A 23,113-nucleotide genomic window follows, 5' to 3' on the forward strand; every position below is an offset into this window, starting at 1 on the left:
CCAAGAAGATTTAACAAGTTACTCATTTAATAGGCATTTTACCACATTTGTATTGTACACTGTCATCTGTTTAAAAAGATTACAGGTTTTTCTTTAAAAACAAAACAAAAAAAAAGAACCACAAGAAACTGTGAGTCATAGAAACAGGTGAACACTGGTTCACTGCCGCAGTTGGTTGTTTTCTAAGCTTTGTAGAGAGCAAGTCTTCAAGATGCAAATAAAACAAAACCTAAAGTAATTCTAATTCTCAGGCAAGTCTCTTCACATGTTACAACTTTCTGAACTGGCTAAAAGAGCAGAGTGGCACGCTTCGACACTGAATATAGGGGAAGTATCAAAAGTCTTTAATCCTGTACTCCAGCTGATCACAGCTTTACTCTGCTAGTTCAAGTCGTCCTTCCTGCAGAGGAAAAAATCCAGCTTAGACGCTACGGGCCGTGCTGATGGGTCTTCCCCTGCACACCTTGATTTTTACAGAGACACAAATCTTAAAATCATGGCTTTAATCGTGATTTCAAAGTATACGGGAGGGGAGGGCGCTGCAATTAAAACAAACATTACACTAGTGAAGCTGGCAAATGTTGAGGGTTGGCTGAAAAAGTCGACAACAGGACTCGTGTACATGACAAGGAAAATGCAAACCCTTCGAAACAAAATAAAAGCTTTTTACAAGTGAAGCGTATCGACAGGATGCAATTTGACAGTCATACTAGTCTCTGGGCACGCTGGTGCCTTCTTAGCTCCTAAAATAAAAACAGGCGTCACACATCACCTGGTCTCTACCGGTTCAAGGAGTCAGTTGTACAATTACCCAGAATGGCAGGACAGGTGCTGTGAAGTATGTACAGCCGGAACATCGAGAACAGAAAAAGGTGTTGTGTTTTTTTTCCTCTTTCCAAATACCGGTTATTTGTTTATTTATTTTTTTAAAAGCTCTTCTTGAGAAGGGAGAACGTCTCATTTGCTGCTACATCCAGCAAATGCCATCCATCAAAATGAAGCAGAAAGAAAAACCACAACACATTAAATCTAGTCTTAGCAAGCTGACTGATACACGTTACCGGTTTTTGTTTTTTTTTTTAAAAAATGAAGATTATATACTATAGTACAAGTCCCAACCAGGCAGGCCTGAGAGTACTTATTTCTTTGCTTGTTTTGTGATCATACCCCTGGGTGGCGTTACCGGTCGGCTAGCGTTGGGCTTCTTTTTCTCCGCAGGCTTCAAGATCTGGAATGACAATTTGCTGATTTAGTGATGCCCGGCAAGTTCTGCAGGCAGCTACTACAGAGAAACCACACAGGTAGAGTTATACTGGTCTGATCAAACCTGAAATGATAGGGCTAAATTACTCAATCCGAGACCCAGACTGGACCAGGATCACATCTCTCTCTCTCTCTCTCTCTCTCTCTCTCTCTCTCTCTCTCTCTCTCTCTCTCTCTCTCTCTCTCTCTTAAAAGATCAATGCATTTCCTTCCAATTCCATAAGCCAGGTATCAGCAACTATGGCCCCTTTATGACTTGTGGACTTCAACTCCCAGAATTCCTGAGCCACCTATGGCTCAGTTGAGAAGACAGCCGGGGGGTGGTGGTGGTGCTGGAGGATATCCCAGGTCAGGAGCGGTTTGGGCTTTCAAGATCAGCCCAACGAACCTGAACTCAGATGCAGTTGTGGTGTTCCTGCCACAGCTTGCGATGACCCTACTTCCTCTCCAAAGGTCCCTTTAGAAAGCAGCGGGGAGAGAAAGGATTCTTCAGGTGAATCTATTACGGCTACCCTGGGTCTAGTATGGCAACGGGCAGCTCAGCACAGAGTAAAGGAGACACAACGCATCTTCAAATAGCTCCTGCTCAGAAGGCTGACTGGAAGAAAACCCGTAACTGAGCAAAACAAAAAAGTAACAGGGGAAGCAAAGCGCCCGGGCCTTCAAAGATACTTTACCTGAAAGGAGCACATTAGAGTCTCATCCACACTCATCATAGCACCTGCATTGTCAAACTCCCCACAGTAATTGGGGGCAGAAAACAGAGTTACCAGCTGTCTTTTTGCAAAGAACTCATATCCATCTTCAACTACCTGTAAAGGCAAAGATGGTTCTTTTGTTACTGGTGGGATGGGAAATATGACAAGGCAGGAAAGCATAAATTTTATGGAATGCTTTGCGGATAATGCGGTCAGCCCCTTTTCTGAAAGTCTGCAAAAGGTTCCATTTGGTGTCATGGCTTCACAGCAAGAACTGTGAACAGGTTCCGACTGAAACTGCCACTCAGCCAGGCACCATGGCTGCAATTCACAATAAGGGGACAATGCAAGCTGCCAACGGGTGGCAAAAGAGCCCCAGCTACTGTCTTCTACATAAACATAGGGTGTTTTATGCAGGGCTACAAAAAAACAGCGGCTTCTCGATTTGCCCAATTTTCGCTATGGTTGTGCTTTCATACTCGAAAGCCTATTTCTTTACCAAATCCCAAGAAATCCTCTCTCAGTTCAGCCAGGAGAGAGAAAGCAGACAAGTCCTAAACTCAGGCAGCTACGTGGATGCTAGAGGTGGGCGGGATCCTTTTCCTCATACTTCTACTCTTCGCCTACCTGGTGAGCTCTGCATATGAGGTCCAAATCGTGTTTATGAAGGAACTTGGCCACCACTTCGGCTCCAAACGTGAAAGAGACCCCTCGGTCATTTTCGCCCCATCCAAGCACATCCTTGTCGGGGTCAGACCACAGCAGGTCACAAAGGAGGCCTTGGTCTGGCACGTCTGTGGGCCGCATAATCCGTCGGATTTGCTCCATTGACTGGAGATCTGGTGATAAGCCTGGGCAGGAGTCAGAGGCAGCTGGTTTGAATTTGGCTCACTTGGGAGATGCATAACACAAACACAACGCAAAACAGTGGGAAGTACACTGGGGGGGGGGGAGAGAATGAGATCTGTTGCCCTGGCAGTTTCGCCTACAGTTCTGAGGAAGAGCAACCAGCCAACTTCATCTGAGAGATGCTGCTCAACCAAGGGACCCAATACAGGACCAGGGTAAGACAGAACACGAGAAATTATAAATAATTCCCTAAGAGGTTCCATTTCTTGGATAATGCGTCCAGATTCACTCAGACTTCAAATGGATTCAGCAGAATAATTTGGAAACTTAAGTCACGGGTTGTGCCCATTTAAATGGATGTAGTTAAAATGAAACTAAGCCTGGATCCAATGCTAGGAAGACCACCGTGTAATTTCACATGTATCTACACAGTCCCAGCCCCTTCCAGAGCAAGCTGTCTCCAAGACAATCCCCTTTTGCCCAAATAAAATGTTCGAAAAATAGACATCCCTTTGGTTTAGCGCAGTTGCCTCAAATTAAAGAGTGCCCTGCCCTTGCTGGGCTAAAACATTTCTTCTCTCTCAACGCCTGTTCAGCTGTAGCCTCCCACTCACATCCTCCAACATTGCAAGCTTGTGGTTTCTGCCTCAAAACATCCTGCAGATGTTTAGATTATAAGGCAGGAACGGCAAGACCAAACATCGAAAGGGCTCACAAGGGATGAAATGTCAAGTCTGCCTCTGGAAATATCTCAAGTGTTAAACACACCTTGAAATTCGATTCTGATCAATTATACGGCCTAAGATAGCATCCAAAATTACTTACCACCGTGGCAGCAAAATATTTTCTCGTCCACAATGGCTGCAATTGGCAAGCAATTGAAGCAATCTGTAAAGGTTTTCCACAGCTTGATGTTGTATCTTCTTTTACCTGGGGAAGTGGAGCAGCCAATGAAGTCATTTCAGAATCGAGTGTGGCAGAGAACGGGGGGGGGGGGGGTGTTTCAGAAAAAAAAACCCTCCTTTCTGTGTCTCGCAGTTACTCCTAGGCCTGATCTGGCTTTTCTTCAGGTAAGACTGGCTTGATTTCTATAGAGTCCTCGACTTGCTGCAACCATTTGCTTAGTGACCGTTCAATGTTACAGTGGCACTGAAAAAAGTGACTTATAACCGGATCTTGCACTTGTGCTTGGCAACCGGCATTTATTCCCAACGGGGTCCCAGGGTCACGTGATCACCGTGGGCGACCTTGCCAACCAGCTTCTAACAAGTGTAGTCAAGGGGGAAGGTGGATTCGCTTAACGGCTGGGTAATTCGCTTTACAAATGTGGCAAAAAAGGTTGTAAAATTGGGCAGAGCTCCCTTGCTTAGCAATGGAAATACTGATCCCAAATGTGGTATTATGTCAAGGACTCCCTACACAACTTTGACCAAAAAGGAACATGACAAAAAGCCCTTGCTAAAAATTCAGAATACAATGGGGTTCATACTGGAAAGGAACATTATTTATTTTCTGCTTTTGAAACAGGAGGCCTTCAGGGCGATGCAAAAGATCAAAGATGCTACATCTCACCTTATTCCAGTAGCCTCTCCACTCTGCCACCCCATGAACGCCCAATTCCCTCTGAGGGTAAAGAGGGCGCATTCTCCCCTAAAATACATTCCCACGCAGACTTACATTCATCGTAGAAGCCGTAAATTCTATTAATGCTAGCACACTCGTGGTTGCCTCTAAGGAGGAAAAAGTTCTCTGGGTATTTTATCTTGTAGGCCAGTAAGAGGCAAATGGTCTCTAAAGACTGCTTCCCTCGGTCAACGTAGTCCCCAAGAAAGAGATAGTTGCTCTCCGGTGGAAAACCACCGTATTCGAAGAGCCGCAGTAAGTCGTAGTATTGTCCGTGGATGTCGCCTTAAGCAAACAAAGGAAAAGTTTTCAGTGCTTTGGGTTTGGCAGGTTGGCTCACTGCAAAGCAGAGTCGAACACAGCAATGTATTTTAAATATGCAGATTAAAAGGAGCATTATGTAAGAGCATCAAGGAAATAACCAGAGACCTCAGTCAGGTTTTCAATCATTTTTTCCGTGATGCCAAACCTTAGAACATTATTTAAGGCTGTGCTTTTAAAGATAAATTAGATCAAAGTGTGAATTTCACCTGTAGTTTCATATCAAAGAAGTATATTCTAATACTTCTGAAAAAGGAAATTACTGCTTCCCCCTCTCACATGGACATGGCAAGGATGGGCAAAATAAGAGGGATTATATACTATTTAAATATACAGAACAGCTATGAGACCTCAACGGTGTTGTCAAAAATCAAGTCAGTACAGTATCTTCCTGAGATTTCTTTCTTTTTAGTTACATCTAATAGTTCCTTTCAGCAGTCTATTCAAAGACAGAGTTTTATCCTCAAGCAACCTGGTTGAAAGAGGTTACTACTGCAATTTTCTAACAGATTCAGCATCTTCAGATACATCACCTAAAGTTATTACCTAACAAATTCTGTGAATCATTATTAGACCGTTAAAAAAATGGTGCTTACCACATATTTTAAGTGGTGCTTCAAGTTCTAACAGAATTGGTTGACTGAGAAAAATCTCCCGAGATTTCAGGCACAATCCTCTTATTTCATTCTCTTGAAGCTGGACATTTTTACCAGGTTTGGATCCTCTCACTACATAGAAAAAAATATGATTATTTATAGTACATAAATGAAAATTAAGTATTTTGATCAATCTTTTTTTTTTTAGGAGGAAGGATTTTGATCCTAATCCAAAATCTTCTTTCAATTACATGTGCCAATTCATTTCACACTGACAGAACATTTAGGATATGCATAGTTATTTTGTGACTGCCGGCTGAGGGCAACGTATTTTGTGCTGCTGATGTATATTTTTTGCAATCAGCACCACATATCCAGTATACTTTACAGTTTATTCCAGTTGCACCTTCTAAAAAGAATGCACACTTTATTAAATTCAAAATGGCCATTCAGAATAATTGTGAATTTAACCCACGGCTGCCAATGCATTAGTAAAGTCCATTGCAATAGGTCAGTGTTTCCCAAACTTGACAATTTTAAGGCATGAGGACTTCAACTCCCAGAATTCCACAGCCAGCAACGCAATAGGTGGATATATTTTAAAAGTGCTTTATCCAGGCATAGCTATATTCAAAGCCGAAGCTGTGTACAAGGTGTAACAGTAATAAAAAGAAAACAGTTTAAAGTACTTGTACTGACAGTTCTGAAGAGTTCAAAGATTAGGTTTAATAAGCTTTGCTCTGAGTCAATATTAGAATCATGATGAAATTTCCAGCAGATTTCCCAGGAAATAAAAGTTGTGACCTGACCAATACTTGCCCCATAATTAGCTTATTCTGTCAGGCATGTTGGCATTTTACAATGACATTATCAGTACATTAGATACTGGAGGAGCAATGAACATCCCTCACACACATAACCTAGCACAAACTCATGGAAACAGTTCCTTCTGCATTGCAGCATGCCTGCTCTGTGGCAGAAGGGATTCGTGACTAATTTTTTTCAAATTCAGCTCCCAAGCTAATACCAGGTAACCTGAAATGTATTTAACAGAACTGCCAAGTATCTAACAGCAAAACAGCAGCAGATACCAATCCAAAAAGCCAACAGGACAATTAGTATTTCTTAACCTATGCTTTATTAGAATTAGGCAAAGTGTGTTAATGAAGAATAAGCTTTCCAGGCAGGAAATGTTGAAGAAATATTCTTAAAATTAAGTTGAAGTCCAAAGACCAAACTTTAGGAGAAATTTGCAATCAAAGACTGAAAGGAGTGTATGTTGAATCAGGGATCTACAGTTTGATTTATAACATGACCAAGTGACAACTGTCCTCACAACTGTCTACAACATAATTTATGTGCTATTGGAAATTCGAACAGCTGTTATCATTCCACTAGGCATCTATCCATCTATCCCTGCAAACTAATATGTCAGACTATTGACATCTATCTGTTGCTTTGACTGTACCAGAGGAGCTGATCTGAATTTCTCAAGTTCCTCTAATGCAGTATGCAAGACTTCATTCAAATTGTCTTATCTAATCCCCTCCACAATTTTCAGAAATGAAGTGCTTTAACGTTGGAGATATAAAACAAGCCTCCTGGGGCTGGGTTTGTCAAGGAGACGGTCGTCCTCGGCAAAATCCCTTCAGTCCTAACTCTATAAATAAGCAGTTACTGAGCTTGCTACATCAAAAGGAGAGACAGAGAAGCCAGACCAAGAGACCCTTTTTAGGGGTTCAGCTAGAATCCTGCATCACCTATTCCTCCTTTCTCAGTGTTGTGTCCTTTGGTGGCTGTTATGTAACCTTTATATAACATTGTACAAGAAGTGGTACCTTAATTAACTTATCTACTTCTCTCTCCATTTTTTTTCCATTTTAAACTAGTACAGCACAAGCAAACATTTTATACTTAAAGAGAGCTGAAAGGTGAGATAAGTGGATAAGATATAGACAGACAAGCCCATAACTGGAAAGTGACCCTTACTTATTGTTGCTTTCAAACCTATAATAATCTCTTAAGCTTTGTTCCAAATATTTTACAGAGGAAACAGCATGTGCTCAGAATTAGTTCCAATTCATGTGAGTAAAAATATCACATATCTGTTTTGCCAGGCAAATTCTATAAAAGCCATTCTTTAAGCTTCCTTACCACTCATAACCAAAATATTCCGAATTTAGTGGAGGACACGGCTTCCTTTATGAAGAGTGACAACACAGAAGTTAATCATGGACACTTTTGATTTAATAATCATTTAAACAGCAGAGAAAATGGCATATGAAAAACAACAGATGATCTCATATTTATCAGATGGGAGGAAAAATCTGTCTAAATTATAATTCTCCCCAGCACAATGTGGTGTGGTGAGTAACTTCACAAATGATACTGTACAGAGCCAGGGAGAAATGAATGGGTAACATTAGTTTGTTTAGGAAACTATTACATTTGCAGAAGTACAAAAAATATTTTAAAATAATTTCCAGAGCAGCCCACCCAGGACTGAACTTAATCAGTGCCACAGAATGTGGAATATCAGCTGGAAAAGAAAAACAGCAAGAGGAGGAGGGCGGAGGCAATGGAATGGCCTGCTGGGCACGGACACAGCTAGCTGGCTGGCTGAGCAAGTGAAACTTGGCTGTGAAGGGTGCAGTCGCACAAGTCAGTACTGTGTGCACCACACTGGCTTCAAATCAAATCCAAGTTTCATTTGTGCACGCCAAGAGGAAAACATCTACACGCTTCAATCTGATCGTTGTTGTCTTTCTGTAGGTAGTCCTTGACTTACAACAGTTCATTTAGTGACCATTCAAAGTTACAACAGCACTGAAAAAAATGACTTTGGACCGTTTTTCACCCTTAATGACCTTTGCGGCATCCCAGGGTCACATGATCAAAATTCAAAGTGGCAACTGACTCACAGTTATGACAGCTGCAGTGTCCTGGGGGTCACGTCCTGGGGCTCACTGTTTGCAACCTTCTGACAAGCCAAGCCAAGGGGGAAGCCAGATTCACTTCAACTGTGTTACTCATTTAACAACTGCAGTGATCCGCTTAACAACTTTGGCAAGAAAGGTCGTGAGATGGAGCAACATTCGCTTAACAAATGTCTCGCTTAGCAACAGAGTTGTTGGGCTCAATTGTGGTCGTAAGTCAAGGACTACGTGTATTGATATTTTCACATTGCAGCTGTTCCTTAGTTACAACTTCACTTGTTTATCCTGCAGGGAGAGAAGGATGGAGCCCGTGGGCAGAATCCAGCCAAACCTGCTTTGTTCCTTCAAGCATCTGGCGCATATCATAGGATGTGGCCTGTGTGGCCTATTAGTGATTTGTTCCAGAGGAAAATATTTATCAGCAACATGCATATAGCTGGTCCTTTTACTAGTGATCAGCACTAATCACAAACCGCACAATCAAAATTAATTAATTCTGCAGGCTTAAATTTGCTTCCATCACTCACTAAGCACTGTGAACACCAACTTTACGCTTTTTTTTCCCTGTTAGGTGCTTTCAGACCATAGTTATAATTATGGCCTGAAAAATCCTAATAGGAAAAAAAAGGCCTTCACCAGAGGGGAAGCGTGAATGTCCAAAGCCCTGTTCAAGCAGGGGACCCAATAGTTCAGGTTTGTGGAACTTGCACGCAACAACATTTAGCCCAAGTTACGGTAATTGCAGAAGAAAAAGGAAATCCAAGTCCATCTTTGCAAAGAAGACCACATAAATAGTTTGCAGTGTGCATTTTTATTAGTCATCTGTGGTTAAATTAGATTTTTAGAAGTATAACTGTGAGAGAGCATGAAAGCCTGTTCTTCTAACCAGAAGCCCATAATTTTCCACTTGCATCTGGGTTGTTAAAGGACCAGACAGGATTAAAATATGTTGCTTTGTGATAAAAGGCTAAGCTATTCAACATCTACTAGCCTTGAGAAACAAGTAAATAACTAGATTTTCTGGTCAAACAAAATAGGTGGTTGTACACACTGTTTCTTTCCGGGTATCAGTCTAATCAGATAGATCTATAATAGTCTATAGGCTCAGCCTAAATCCAGAAGATCTAGATTGGAACAGGCTCACTAATGTTTGTCTGAGAACATGCAGTTTTTCCAGTTATAAAATGAAAATTAAACTGGCTGCTCTGAGGGCAAAACTACCACTTTTTTATTGTATTCCTGGGGTTGAAAGTTTGAGTTCCCCGCATTAACCAAATATGAAGAACTTGAACGTACAGACGGAACAGAGAGGTTTCAGTTCTAATTATATTTTATAGTGATCCCACCCTTCCAAAGTTCAAAAACTATATGAAACTGCACTTTGTCCTTGTAGAATGAAAACCAGCATTTTCATTCATGTCTTCTTGGATCTGAAAGGAAGCATGAGAGCCTAAAGCTTTGCAGGTCTTTTATGGCAACAAACCATTGTTTCCCACTGCATCTCAACTAAGAATACTGTGTGGCTTGGTCCTATTACTATTCTTCAAAGAACAGGGCAAATACACAATTAAGAAGAATCGTTCTCTAAGGTGCTGATAGATGCAATTTTAGAATAAAATGCTGATAAATCATTTTAGAGCTCGAAGACTTCATATTTGGAGTTGAAATGACCGATACAGAAGAAAAAGAGTATGAGATATTTTTTATAGCTAATCAATTCCAAGAGGCAATATTTTTTTTAAAAATCCCTCATTGCTGCATAATTTAAAATATATTAGTACAGATGAAGCATTAAGTAGCAATAAGAGTTCTATTAGCAGAAGATAATAGAGGTGTAAATATGCCGTTTATCCCTCCAAGTTATGTGTACATAGCCAATTTAAAACTCATGTTGCATTAAAGGACACCAAAAATTAATCTATATTGAACTCATGCTGTTGACGTCTGAAATTTAAATTTGTTAAACAAATGGGAGAGGTGATTAAGCAACCATTTTTATTAAGCATGCAAGAACAGCTTTAATAACACAGGAAGGGTTTCCTTTTTTAAATTCTATCTAGCCTAATACCAAACATGTTGAATTTACAAATACAGTCATTTTTTGCATTGCTAATTCTCTTTCAGTGGTCTTTCAGCAAACCTAAAGAAGGATTAGAGAAAGGCACATCATAGAAAGGATACATAGGTGGCCCAGTTCATTTTATTTTGGATAGTTGTTTTCATTTGATGAAAATTAAATTCCCAAATTGAGTTATTAATCCAGAATGGACTTGGATAAGGATGGATCAACGCAGAAGTTGCCTTATAAGTTTGCCTGTTGCTGGAAGGAATGTTGGTCATCGGCTCTGTTCACCCAACTCAAGTTTAACCTAAGGCCAGCCTCCTGCAACAAAGGCTGGAGACAAATACTCCAAACGTACAGAATGTTGCATCTTGGAAATGCCCCAGAGAAGCACTTGGATCGGTCTGCCAAATTATTTAGATGAGAGGAGCCACCTGGAACCCAGCAGCAGAGTTTCGAGTAATCAAAATGTCACACTGATGTCATAATGCTTGGATTAAGTCTCTAATTTGTTTGCAAGCAAAATTTTCACTCAAGCTCAAAGAAACAGGCCTATTTTTAAAGTTAATGGCCATAATAGACAGGCACAGGCAGGTGAGCAACATTTTTACGCCCTTATAATTCCCTGGACCAGCAATCATACAGTGTCAGGAGGCAAGCTAACCAACAGTCTCTTTCTTCCCTCCGAGCAAGACTCCACCTATGTTTAAGACGGCAAAACAATGAGAGCCCTACCAGACACTACAAACTACATACGCTCCTATTCTAAGAAAGAGCAGGCTACAGATGCATGTAAGATTTCCACGATCCAAGTATAAAATGCGTCATGTACAAAAACTTTGGGCAATTTGAAAGACACTGACATGCTGGGGCTCTCAATCTCGGATGCAACTCCTCCAGGAGGTTTTGTTTCCATCCTCTCACAACTTCACCAAAGGAGTGCAATGAAGCCCATGGATAAGGAGATCAAAACCATATGCATTTTCACCCTATGGGGAAAGAGGGGAATTTATTTCAACACCATTCCCCAGAAATCCTCCATTCCTACTCTTCTGCTTCTCCTTCCCTGCAGAGGGACCTATTTTCACCTCACCCTTCTTATAATCTCCCACATTATTTATATTTACTTCGTGGTATCTCACCCTAAAAGCACCAAACTATCTATAAAGCATTCCCTCCTATAATTTCTTCTCTTATAATAACAACTTAGTAAGGTTCTTGAGCGGAGAGAGAATGATTGAAGTTTTCTATTTAGCCTATGTTTTCACAAGTAAGTACGGTGCCATCACCCAGGCTTTGAATCAAATAGATCCAGGCAGAACCCGAATAAAATTTTGTTTAGCAGCTTCTCACTTTGTTGCAAAACCCAGCAATCCAACAGATCCCAAACTGCAATCCAACCAGCAAACTCCTGTATTCCGAGGCTGTCCCAAAGGTGCCTTTTCAATTCAGATCTGAAGCAGCTTCAAAGGAAAAAAAACCCAAGAAAGTCCAGTTGCCTTTTGGAAAAGGCACCTTTGGGACAACCATGACCTGGATGATTGAGAATCTCCAGAGACCTATTCCCACGGTTTCCATCAAACTGTTTCCTTGCAAAGCATGACCTGCAAAAACATTTCAAAATACATTTATTTTGTCAGTAAAATTAGAGGCGAAGGTAACAATATTTGTACCTTGACCTCTTTCTTCTAATGGGCAACACACACGAGACCCGCATCATTCTGACTTTGAACTTTTCATTAATTACATACAGCACTCCTATTTATTTATATGTCTCAATGTGTGTGGGTGTGACACATGCACACACACGCACACAAACACAACCCTTATTTTCTCACTCTTCTTTGGGCTGATGATTTAGACCTCTTGAACTGTCTACCTCTCACATCATTCAGCAAAGCCTCCCATCCTCTTAGTAGACTTCCTTAAAATCCATCCTTAATAATAGAAAGGGGGGGGAACAGAGAAAAACACATTAAAGAGAGACACCCCCGCCAACAAGGCTACATTCAAACCATACACAGGTATTGCCTTCCCTCCCCCCATTGAGCCCCCTTCTCTTCACCAGCGTTTCCCCCAACAGCGTTTCCCCCCCCAAAGCCCCTCTCTTTAAAGTGGGGAGGGTCATCTTCGCGCCCTCTGCCCCCCATTTCCCAGCTTTCCTTTGTCCAAAGTGCTTCTGATCCCCCCAACTCCAAAGGCTTCGCCCCCAAGATCGTAGGAGGGGAACCCCGATTTTCGGGGGGGGGGAAGAGAAGTGGGGGCGGCCTGCGATGAGGAGGGTGCCGATGGGGTGTATATCTGGGGGTGTGTCATTTTCAACCCCCCTCCTCCGCCGAGGGAGTGAAGACCATCATTTGGGGGGGGGTCTTACCCCTCCTGGGAGCGCAGCTGAAGGGGCCCAATTTGGGGGTCGCCCCCATCTCCAAAAGGGCGCGCAAATCCCTTCCCCCCCGCCCCTCGGGCGCCCCCCTGCGCTGCGGACCCCCTCCCCTCACAGTCGCCCCCGCCCCTCCTCACCCTCCAGCAGCCGTTGGATGATGCTGTCGATGTTGAGTTTGTCAATATCCGCCATCGCCTCTCCGCGGCTGGGGAAGGAGCCAAGCCGGAGCCCGCCGGGTCGACTTCCTCCTCCTTCGCCGCCGCCGCCCCCGGCTCCCGAGCCGGCGCTTGCCTTCCTCGCCTCCGCCCACCACCGCGACCCTCTCGCCCGGCCTCCTCCCGCGGGGCTTTCGGGTCCCTTCTCGCCCCTGCCCGCCGCGCCGGTCGCCTCAGCAGCCGAGCAGCAGCATCCCCGGCGACGGCGGCGAACAAAATGGCCGCCCCGGCCCTCCCCTCTCCCGATTACCTCCTGGGGGTGGGAGGCGCAGGGATACCGGAGGAAGCGGCAGCCGGGACTTCTTTCTGGGGCAAGAGCGGGAAGCTTGAGGAAGGCAGCCTCGCGCATTCGCCCGTTTTCTCCCCCTCGCTCGGCGGCGCGCGCGCTCTCGCTCTCTCCCTCCCTCCCGGGTGCCTTCACTCAGTCGCGCGCCCGCGATCCTTCCGCCTGGGGAGAGATGGAAAGAAAGGAAGAGGGAGGGGGAGAGCGGAGGAAAAAAAGAGTTCCCCCTCTTTTTCTCCCTCTCCCTGCCTCTGCCAGGGCGCCTCTGATGGGGAAGCCCAAGAAGGGGGGGGGGGGAATGACAATCTGATGCAGGGAGAAGAAGAGGGATGGGAGAGAGGGGAAATGGCGTTCTGGCTAAGGCAGGACCCTCTCGGGGTCCTGCCTTAAAAATACATCAAGTGGGGGGTCAAAGGAAACAGTTCCCTTGAGCAGATGCAAAATTCTCTGGGTGTACTTGCCTCCCATCACCCTGATGAGTGAAGGGCAGAATGCACCAACTCTGAAAGCCTTAAAAATAGAGAAGCTGTCCAGCTGCTGAACTGGGCCACTGAATTAAATCAGTTGTGAGTTGGTGCAAAAATCCTCAGGATTAGAACTCATAGCCACACCTGCCAAAGCTCCCCTCCCCCCGTGGTGGCAAAGGTCCGGGAGGGGGTTTTCCTTAAAGAAAAGGGGGGATCAGGAAGTCTTGGGGTCCTAAAATATTAAACTCTTGCAAAAAAAGGTTCTAGCCCTCAACCGCAAACGTCCCATGCAAACATGTTGCAGGATTTCTGGTTTCAACCCTGTACAAAATGGGAGCAGGAAGATGCTCAAGGGAAAAGTGTAACTGGTTAAGTGAATCAATGGACGGACAAGATTTATTAATATTAGATTCCAGAAAAAAGTGGTTTTCCCACTTGACAAGGAAAACCTCTTTCCTCCTTCCTTTCTCCTGGGATTGCAACCCATTTTCCCAAATGTGACCTCCCCCCTCAAAAAAATTCATGATAAGGTACAGTTTTGCTCATAGGCTTGGTAAAAGGAAAGAGCACGCTTGAGAATGCACAGAGTTCTGTCTCCTTTCAGGGGACAGAACCACTCCAAGCAATGCAAGCTCTTCTGTGCATTTCTTCCTTTAGAAGAAATCACTTAGCAAAAGGTAAAGGATTTCGTTTTAATAATGTAATTGGAATTGGCCCTATCTGCAGTATTTAGCACTGAAGCAGGAATATTTGTCTTTGCATCTTTTTACATGAAGCTCCACACGAATCAAGAGCTCCTGAATCCAGAAAGCTGCAGCACAAAACATGCTCTTTTTCCAAAAATGTACCTGATTTCTAGGCTAAAAGCAGCTAAAACTAGCATCGCCTAGGCTTGGAAGGTTAAAATTTTAAGAGCAAATGGGAGATCAGCAACAGAAAGCAGAGCCAGTCTCAATCCAAAAACTCTAAGTCAGCACTAATATAGCACATCATGTATTCCCTTCACACCCACCCACAGATTCTGCAGCCACCACACATCCCTAATCTTTCCTGGATTATTTTGAGGTTTTCCCTTCCTTCCATACCTTTTCTTCCCTAAATCTATTTTGTTTTGGTACTTCAAGCATCCGGGAGGCTTTCCAATGCTATTTCTGATGCATGGATGAAGGATTGGCAGTCCATGAGTGACTTTGTTATTAGTATGTACTATTATTATGACAGATGTCAAGGACAAATTATGTCCTTTCCAATTGACCCACTGCTGAATAGGTCTCATAGTCTTATGCTGGGATGCAGCAGAAATCTGTCAGAGGAAAGCCTCAAAGCAATTAGAATCAACTAAGTGGGAATAATATGTTCCATTTCATTGGCAAGGAGAAAGGATGTCCAATGTTCTGATTGCTTTTGTTTTTAATGTTAGACCAAATGTGGTTTAATTATTGCATTTAGGACTACCTGAATGGATAAGATGTTTTTATTTTTCCTTAAAAGATGTCAGCCCTAGCGTTTAAATATAAAGTAAATATTTCTCCTCTGAAGACTTATTTTTGGAACAGGCACAGGCACACAGAGGTGCTTATGTAATAACATTAACTGTAACTATGTCATTACCACTGGTGGAACTGGTAAGTCCTTTAGCTGAGGCAGGGGGCTTGAGAAAAGCTGCAGTGTCATCTCATCTTGAAATAAGACAGGAAAAGAGAGTCAGTACCAAGAAAATAGAGGTCATCTGGGTTAAATCATATGCCATGTGCAGAATATGATTCTATTGACTGAACAGAATTCTGAATTAGATCATCCTTTGATACATCGACTGTTGTTTCATTTCCCTTTTTAAAAATATTTTAGACTAGACTGTCATGACAATGGAATGTATTATGAGTGAGAAAGCTGGCTGAGATTTGAAGCCTAATTGTCAATTTTACTATCCTTGTCTCAAACAATCCATACTAACTTAATCTCTGGACAACCAGGAGTGAGCTAGTTATAACTGTGGGGCCAACCTTATAACTAGCTAGCTCCCTTCTTAGAGTTCCCCAAATCCAACTCTTGCTCAGTAAGTTCATGAAACAGCACATGACAAACTGAGCATGAGACACACACTTCATACTTTTAGTATACTTCTACAATTGTACTTCCAATTGCTAACATACTTTGTAGTGCAATATTATACTGTAAATGGTTGCACAGTTCAGACTGTGACCCTGTACATTGCACAGGTGCTTTTTTTAGAAAAAGAAAGCAATCACACCCAGTTCGACCTCTCTTCAGAAAAAAACACTTTAGTGTTTTGCCTATTCCCTATTTTATATACCACTAAATTGCATCAAAGCATAATACATTTCGTATATTTTTCTCAGCTTTAAAATGCTTTTGAGAAGTTTTCCAGCTTGGTTTTTTTCCCCCTGCAAATTAACACATTTTCCCCAGCAGCATTTCAAAAGTGAAAGTTAGGATACCATAATTTGGAACTTACTACTCCGCTGTTTAAAAACATCACAACTGCTTTCTCCCTCCCCCACAAAATTGTCATAGAGCAATCATGAAGGAAAATAATTTTTCAGGTAAAATTACTTCAGATCATATAATTGAGGCAAAGACTTCCTTTCAGCCCTACCCTTGATTTTAAAATTCTAGCAGACATGTTGCTTGTCTTAAATTTCTGCCAGCTCCTGTCCATTTTTTTGTTTTGATTAACATCGTCTAGGGAAATCAATGATAATTCAGGTTCCTCTTCTGTTTGAGTCAGCATTTAGTTCATTGATTCAGAATTGCATTAAGAGTCTAAGCTGTTCAAAATGACAATTTCCCAATAGATTTCAACCATTCTAACTGATGTACTTTTTATTTTTCGTCAAGAATGGGTATAGTTCTATCAGCAGATCATATAGATTTTGACTTATGTGGAACTATCAGTAGAACCAGCAAGAGTAGATGAGAAAAATGGCCATTTAAACCCACTTTGTCTCCTGTTTGCAGCTGCAGCCAAACAGATGCCATCAATGAATTTTCAAGCAGCGTATGATTTACTTGTGATCTGGTTTCCGCCAGATGGGAATTCTGGGAATTGCAGTCCCAACACATTTGAGGATCATCAGATTGGAAAAGCTTGATTTAGAAGGAGCTGGAGACTGAAACGGCAAACAAAATATAAGTCATAAAACAAACAAATTGTTTTTTTCCCCTTGTGCCTTCTAATAATATGTTTCCTTAAAAGACACCAAAGAAGTTACAATTGTCTTCACAAATACAAAGCTTGGAAGGGCACAATTGTAAAAGAGCCCATGGCTGGATCAGTGTCCTACTGAGTGCACTTAGTAATGTTTGAAGTAATTCTCCAGAATTACAACTGTATTTATAATAAAGAGTGGAGAAAACTTTGTGAGATGTCGTTCTCTTCAAGGTGGTGTTCTTTTTTTGGTAAATAGATTTTGGCCTTTCTTTCCCAGATAGGATCTCACTTAAGTGACATTGACTGATCCATTTAATTTAGCAGTCTTTGGCCAAGTTTCCTTGCAGATAAAAGATGGATGTTTAAGTTTACCCAATGTTAAGCATCAAGGATGACAAAGATTAAATGTTATTGGATATTTTTGTCCAAAAGGAAAAAAAAGTAGATATCATTTTTTAAAGAAGAATTGTGGTGAAACAAATTCTTCTATACCTATATGTCAATATTCATATATGCTCATACAGTCTCTCTCTCCTGCACACATATGCAAAGAGACAAATGATTGCATGCCATAGGGCATTCTTACAAAGTTCTCATATCACTCCCTTTCCTGGCTATACTTATCAAAGTGCTAAGCTCCTCCTTCTCACCCTGTAATTTCCTATAGGGAAAAAAGACCTGTGCAAACCTGAGGCATGATTTTCTAGCCTACTCGTGGATCCTATGCTTGAACCACAATAACACAATGTCTTTCATGCCCCTGTCTAGCAAATAAAGCAAAGAGGTTTTTATTTTAGTGGAATTCATTCTCCAATTCAGGATTAACATTTTTGCTGCATCTGTGTGGTTAGAGAACAGAAACTTCCAGTCTGCATTTGCATATTTTCAGCCCTACTCTGGGATACTTGATATTGTCATATTGCCAGCTATTCATCTCCTTTGCTTTTTCACCCTAGGCCTCTTTCATAACTGCATTGGAAGATTTGGAATTGCCTTTCTGCTGCATAACCAATTCCACAGAAAATACGAGCACATCCATCGCTCCTGAGCTATCTGCCTTCCCTCCTTTATTCCAGCCAACAGGACAGCTTGGCCTGGTGTGTGTTTTTAATACTCATCCCACGTTTGCTCTGAGGAAGTGCTCTGTCACTGTCCCTTCTTCAGTGGTACATATACTTCCTAAGCAGCCTGGCTGAGCCTCATCTGATTTTTTAAAAAACCTGTTAATACATTGTGCTGACTCAGATAAGGGATTATAGTTTCAAGCTTCATATGTAGCGGCAATTAAAATGTATTTTCTAAGACGGTGCCAAAGCCATTGGCATTCATCAAAACAAATATAACCAATAAATGTATGTATGTATATATTCTTGTCGGTTTAGCCGACTTCAGCAAGTCTAACAGCGGGTACAAACTTCCTGCTGTTTCACTTTAGGAGTGAATCACCTGTGGGTTCAGTCTAAACACATGCAGAGAAGGAAAGCAAGAACAGATAAAGCCTAAACAGATGGAGAAATAATGTGAAGGAGGAAAGGAAATGGCAGGAAGGAAAGAAATGGGGTGTCAGAAAAGATAATAAAAGAAAAAAGTCACGGCTATACCCAATTTATTTATTTATTTCGCCGCCCATCTCATATGCGTGACTCTGGGCAGCTCACTGTCTTTCTCCTTCTGATGTGCAGACTCCAACAGATTGCTCCTGGAGGAATGTAGTCCTTGGCAGGAAATCAGCTCCCCACTCCTGTCCTTTCAATGCAAAATTCACTGTGACAAATAGTTGGTATTAATAAATGCATCAAGCTAATCACAGTCGAAGCCGAGCCGCTGGTGGGTTCTAATCCCCCGGTTCACAAACAAGAGAGAACAGCATCAAAATGTTCTGTTGTGGAGTGTCAGCCAGCCAGATGTACACCAGCAGGTTCTGTTTTTCCTGAACATTCTGCAAATGCCTGACAGTCCTTTGCCCTCCTCCAGAAGTTACTCCAGAACATCTTAATCTTCCTCTGCCTCCTTGTTCTCCCATGCAGAACTGTGCCCCCCTCTCTCTTCCTCAGACTTTATGTCCAATCTTGTCACCCAGGCAGGGCAAAAGTAATGGCCCCTAAGAACGACTGTATGTGGAAGGAAATCAAGGTAGGATTTCTACCTGCTTATTAACCTTCCTCTGAAAATTAATCAACTGCCAGCCTTTCATAAGAAGGCAAATACAGGTTTGTGAACCTCCTGTGTGTCTTGCAACATACGGTTCTCCCTGTATGGGATGCTTGCCGAATTCTCTAATTTTCCCACAATAGCCCTCCCTCGGGCTGTTTTCACCAATTCGTTATCTGATTTTTGACAGCTAAGTTCCAGCATTCGAGCTATGTATTTGTGAGCTCTTCTTCTAAGAGTAAATCCTAAACATCCCTCATAAATTTGTCTCTTTGTAACCTCCCTGGTGACATTGGAGTGTAGAAAAGAATCGGAAAGGGTGACCAGCCCCCCTCCCCCAATCTGTAGGTCTGTCCAGAAGAACACAGGATTCTTGCTGGTGCCATTTTCTCCCTGTTCCAGCAGAAAAAAAAAACAAGGGAGCTTGATTCCTATTTTCCTTTATGGAGTGTGTGATCCTGCAGGTCGTCCAAATACAGCAATATCAGTCGCAATAATTTGGAAGTAATAAGGACTTAAGGCTAACCGAGAATGTGGCAACACACCCAGTTCAGTGAGGCTGTCCTATTTCAAACGTCTCTAAATAGATGTTCATTGCAGTTGAAATAGACTGAAAAACTGGAAACACCCAACTGATTCTGACTAGAGAAAATATGTGGGCAGGACCCGGTTCCTTATGCAATTGTACTCTTGGAAGACTCTCTTGTCTAAACAGGTGTGCCAGTATTGATTGTTTTCATTGCTGTGATAGAGGATTTGTAAAAGGAAAATAAATTGTAGGAGGGTAGAGGTGGTATGTCTGATCTCACAAAAGATAATTTAATTGGAGATTTTGACCTGCCTAGATCAACTCCCCTTTTCCGTTTTCCTCCTTTGCAGCCGGTATCTTCAGTGGTAGATTTAGAAAAGATAAGAAAAACTCTCAGAAAACACTCTTCTTTCAAAAGGACAGCAACACCGTTTTGCCCACAGCTGAGATCTCCTCCAAACAGTTTTCCTTATCTTTGTCTACCCACTGAAACTGGGCTTTGATATGCAATTTATCCAGCCCAGCAACAGAAGGGATACAGGTGTTCAAGTCCTCAGTCAACCATGATTCATTACCAGACCTGAGACCGCTCTTCCTCGGGATCTGATGTTGACAGCTGGATATGGAACAAGAGCACCTGGGTGGTCCGCTGGCATCACTGCATATGTAAGAACAGATTCTTTGAATTGGTGAGGAAGATAAAATTCGTAGATGCTTTTCACAGAAACACCACAGCAGGCCTTCCTGCCCTCCCCTTTCCAGTTTAAGTGGAACTGGGCACTCAGAACTATCAGTTCAGGAGAGGCGCCTCTTATGGCTAATGATTTAGTCACCCTGTTGATTGGAAAAAGCACAAGATCTTCTGCCAAGTGCAAGTCTTGGGAAGGCACTTGTCTAATGAAGATTAAACTCTGTGCGGCCAAGCATAATGAGTTGGGATGAGTAACTGTTGGGGTTGGGGAATATTTTGATATCCATCCTGCTGGAATCAAAACAGCTCTCCAAATCTTCTCTGAGAGCTTTCTTGAAAAGCTTACTAACAGGATGAGACTGATTATCTCAAGGCATTGCCAACCTGGATTGTTAATGTCCAGAAATAAAGGAATAAGAAAGACAAGAGTGCAAATGCACATTGCATTTTCTCCCTACTCTGTACAGTATTTTCATTATCCGGAGACAAACACTCCTTATTTGTTTCCTCCTGGCACCTTTTTAAAGGCCTATTGTCACACTGGCTTTTTATCTGAAGCCTCTCAGGATCAAATAACCTTCTTTTTGTAGTCCAGCTTTCTTTTTAGCAGCAGGGGTTTCCTTCTACTAAACCGATGTTTCACATCCCTCAAAATTATTGAAATTTCCACACTCAGCAATCATTTCTTCTTCCTTGCAGCCTTTAGAAACTTTGTCAGGATTCCACAATATTTCTGACGCTTAATTGTTCAAGTACTGCAACTTGCATTAAAAATGAGAGTCAGTTATATATTGAAGATCTTTGGAAATCTAGACAGAGTAGGATGACTTGTTAGAAGAGTCCAGACTGTGAGAAAATTCTCTTGCCATAAAACTGATCAAATCAAATCTTGAGATGAAGTATGGCTTGTACAGCTTGTACGTTTTGAAAGTTATGTGTCAGAGCTGTTGCATAAATCCTAAGAAGCTAAATATAACACTTTTGGGGTGTTGCTAAAATCAGAAAATAATAGTTCTATTCCCCAATCTGCTTGACAACTTTCCTCTTCATCCAGTGTGGCCGTCTGAAGGAGAAGAAGGTTTGTGACAGTCCTAACTTTCCCCTTTTGAAATATGAAGCGTGCCTGTGAATTACATCTGGCGTTGTCAAGGACCCAAGCGGCTGCTAGCACTGCCCTCTTACAGGAAAGAAAGATGTGACATAACCACATTTTAAATAATCAAAACACTGTTGGGAGACTTAAATTTTAAAAGATTCGTTTTCTTTTTTGCAATGCAACTTTCTGATATGAAAGGTACCCCAAAGGCCCAAGTGCACAATAAGAATATAGGCCAGCTTGTTCCTGGAATGGCATCTTTTAGCTTTCCTACCTAGGGGAACATGCTAGAAGAATAATAAAAGATGTAAGTCAACTCCATCTGGAAGCCCCAGATTAAGAAAAGATATTTAATCTCTCAGTCGTCAAACTAAACTTTTCAGGAAAGAAAGAGTAACAAGTAGTTTTAAAAATTATTATTCATTGAGCCCTAATTGGGCGGATTGAAATAGTTAAACGATCTAACAAAAATATGAAAAAAAAAAATCCATCCTTCCCCCCAAAACAAGTCCTGACAATAGCAATACAATTCTTGATGCACTTTCATTTTGGCAGCTGCTGTGACAAATCAGCTAATTGCAGGACAAAATAAATACATCTGGAGCCACAATGGACATGAGATTCATCTCCCAGTAACGTTTACACTTTTAGGAAACTGATTGAGACATTAATCTCAATTAATGGAACAGCAAGAACCAGTCAGGGGCTTCAGAAACACAAAGACCAGAAAGGCATTATCGAAGAAGATCATCTGTTCCAAAAAGACTGAACGGAATGAAATAGGCCAAGCATAAAATGTGAAACTGCCCCAGAACAGATGCTCACCAGGGTGCTCCTGTCCCTTCAGATGGGAATGAGTGAGTCACTGTCAACCATCTGATGTTCTTCCCAGAGCAATCTTGTAGGAGCTGCATTTTAGGCCCAAGCTAGGAGGGATTCTCAGCACGGTGCTATCATCCTCCCAAAATTTGTCCCAGTCTTTAGAACCATCAAAAGCATTGGAAGAGACTGGATAGCCCTTTGACTGGGCACATTTTCCCCCATCACGTCCTGCTAGATTCACACCTTTTGTTAAGCAAGGTTGCCATTTTATCCATCTCTGTTAAGACAGACAGAATGGCCAGGAGTATGCATTGTGTTCAACCACAATCTATGATTAACAAATCACAACTGTTGGATTTATATATTTATATTTATAAAGAGTGGGGCGGAGCAGCTGTTGGCAGGGTGGGTGGGGTGGGGGGTGGAGTGGGGGCAAAGAGGGGGCAGGCAGCAGAGCAGGGCCGGGGCCATTTTTTGGGCACTCAGTCTCTAAAAGGTTCCCCATCACTGACATAGGACATACACTGGAAAGGCAGATAGCCCACTGCTGCTCCAAGCTGCACGAGAGATTGCCATCTTGTTTCAGAAAGTCAAATTCGCCTTCACTATTAAGGATATTTTTTAAAGTTCAATTCATGAGAGCTAGTCGTACCATACTGAGCCTCAGAAGATTTATTTTGGAGGATTCTTCACTCAGCGATCCCATCAACTGCTATCCTGCAACTGTTGTGAGAGAACATCTTTGCGCTGTGCCATTTTTAGTTCAGCCCTGTTTAAAAAACAAACAAACAAAGCATTTCTTTTGTATGCTACAAATCCCCTGCCTTCAAGAGATTCCCCAAAGGTTGCGTAGGAGTTGCCTTTTTGAAACCACCTCATTAGCTCCCCCCACCCCCAATCCCCCCCCCCTTGAGCTCCCGTGTCCAAGTCGTTGCTGGAAAGACAAATGCTTTCTG

The 23,113-nt window shown here is 42.2% G+C and overlaps 1 protein-coding gene across 2 annotated transcripts; it reads right to left on the minus strand.

The window, feature by feature from the left end:
- Nucleotides 1–9: 9 nt before the first annotated feature.
- On the minus strand, nucleotides 10–13,178 carry PPP1CC (protein phosphatase 1 catalytic subunit gamma). 2 transcript variants are annotated; one of them, XM_039362568.1, is made up of 8 exons: nucleotides 12,869–13,178; nucleotides 5,351–5,482; nucleotides 4,488–4,718; nucleotides 3,636–3,740; nucleotides 2,589–2,812; nucleotides 1,941–2,075; nucleotides 1,168–1,228; nucleotides 10–400 (listed from the first exon to the last, which is right to left on the minus strand). In XM_039362568.1, the coding sequence occupies exons 1-8, from the start codon at nucleotides 12,921–12,923 to the stop codon at nucleotides 387–389; spliced, it is 957 nt and encodes a 318-aa protein (XP_039218502.1). In that variant the 5' UTR covers nucleotides 12,924–13,178; the 3' UTR covers nucleotides 10–386. The 2 variants fall into 2 exon arrangements, with proteins under 2 accessions (XP_039218502.1, XP_039218501.1); XM_039362567.1 differs by having other exon boundaries at nucleotides 10–1,228.
- Nucleotides 13,179–23,113: the final 9,935 nt, after the last annotated feature.

Source organism: Crotalus tigris, unplaced genomic scaffold, assembly GCF_016545835.1.
Source record: "Crotalus tigris isolate CLP2741 ecotype Arizona unplaced genomic scaffold, ASM1654583v1 scf7180000019478.12717781048:2074007, whole genome shotgun sequence".
Taxonomy (NCBI): Eukaryota; Metazoa; Chordata; class Lepidosauria; order Squamata; family Viperidae; genus Crotalus; species Crotalus tigris.

Excerpts from the sequence above, each read along its gene's own strand:
- PPP1CC (XM_039362567.1), bottom strand. The coding sequence starts at position 12,923 with ATGGCGGATATTGACAAACTCAACATCGACAGCATCATCCAACGGCTG. Across the intron at positions 2,813-3,635 it reads AATATTTTGCTGCCACGGTG|GCTTATCACCAGATCTCCAG; the intron begins GTAAGTAATTTT and ends ACTCCTGCCCAG. Across the intron at positions 1,229-1,940 it reads CTCTAATGTGCTCCTTTCAG|ATCTTGAAGCCTGCGGAGAA; the intron begins GTAAAGTATCTT and ends TTGTCATTCCAG.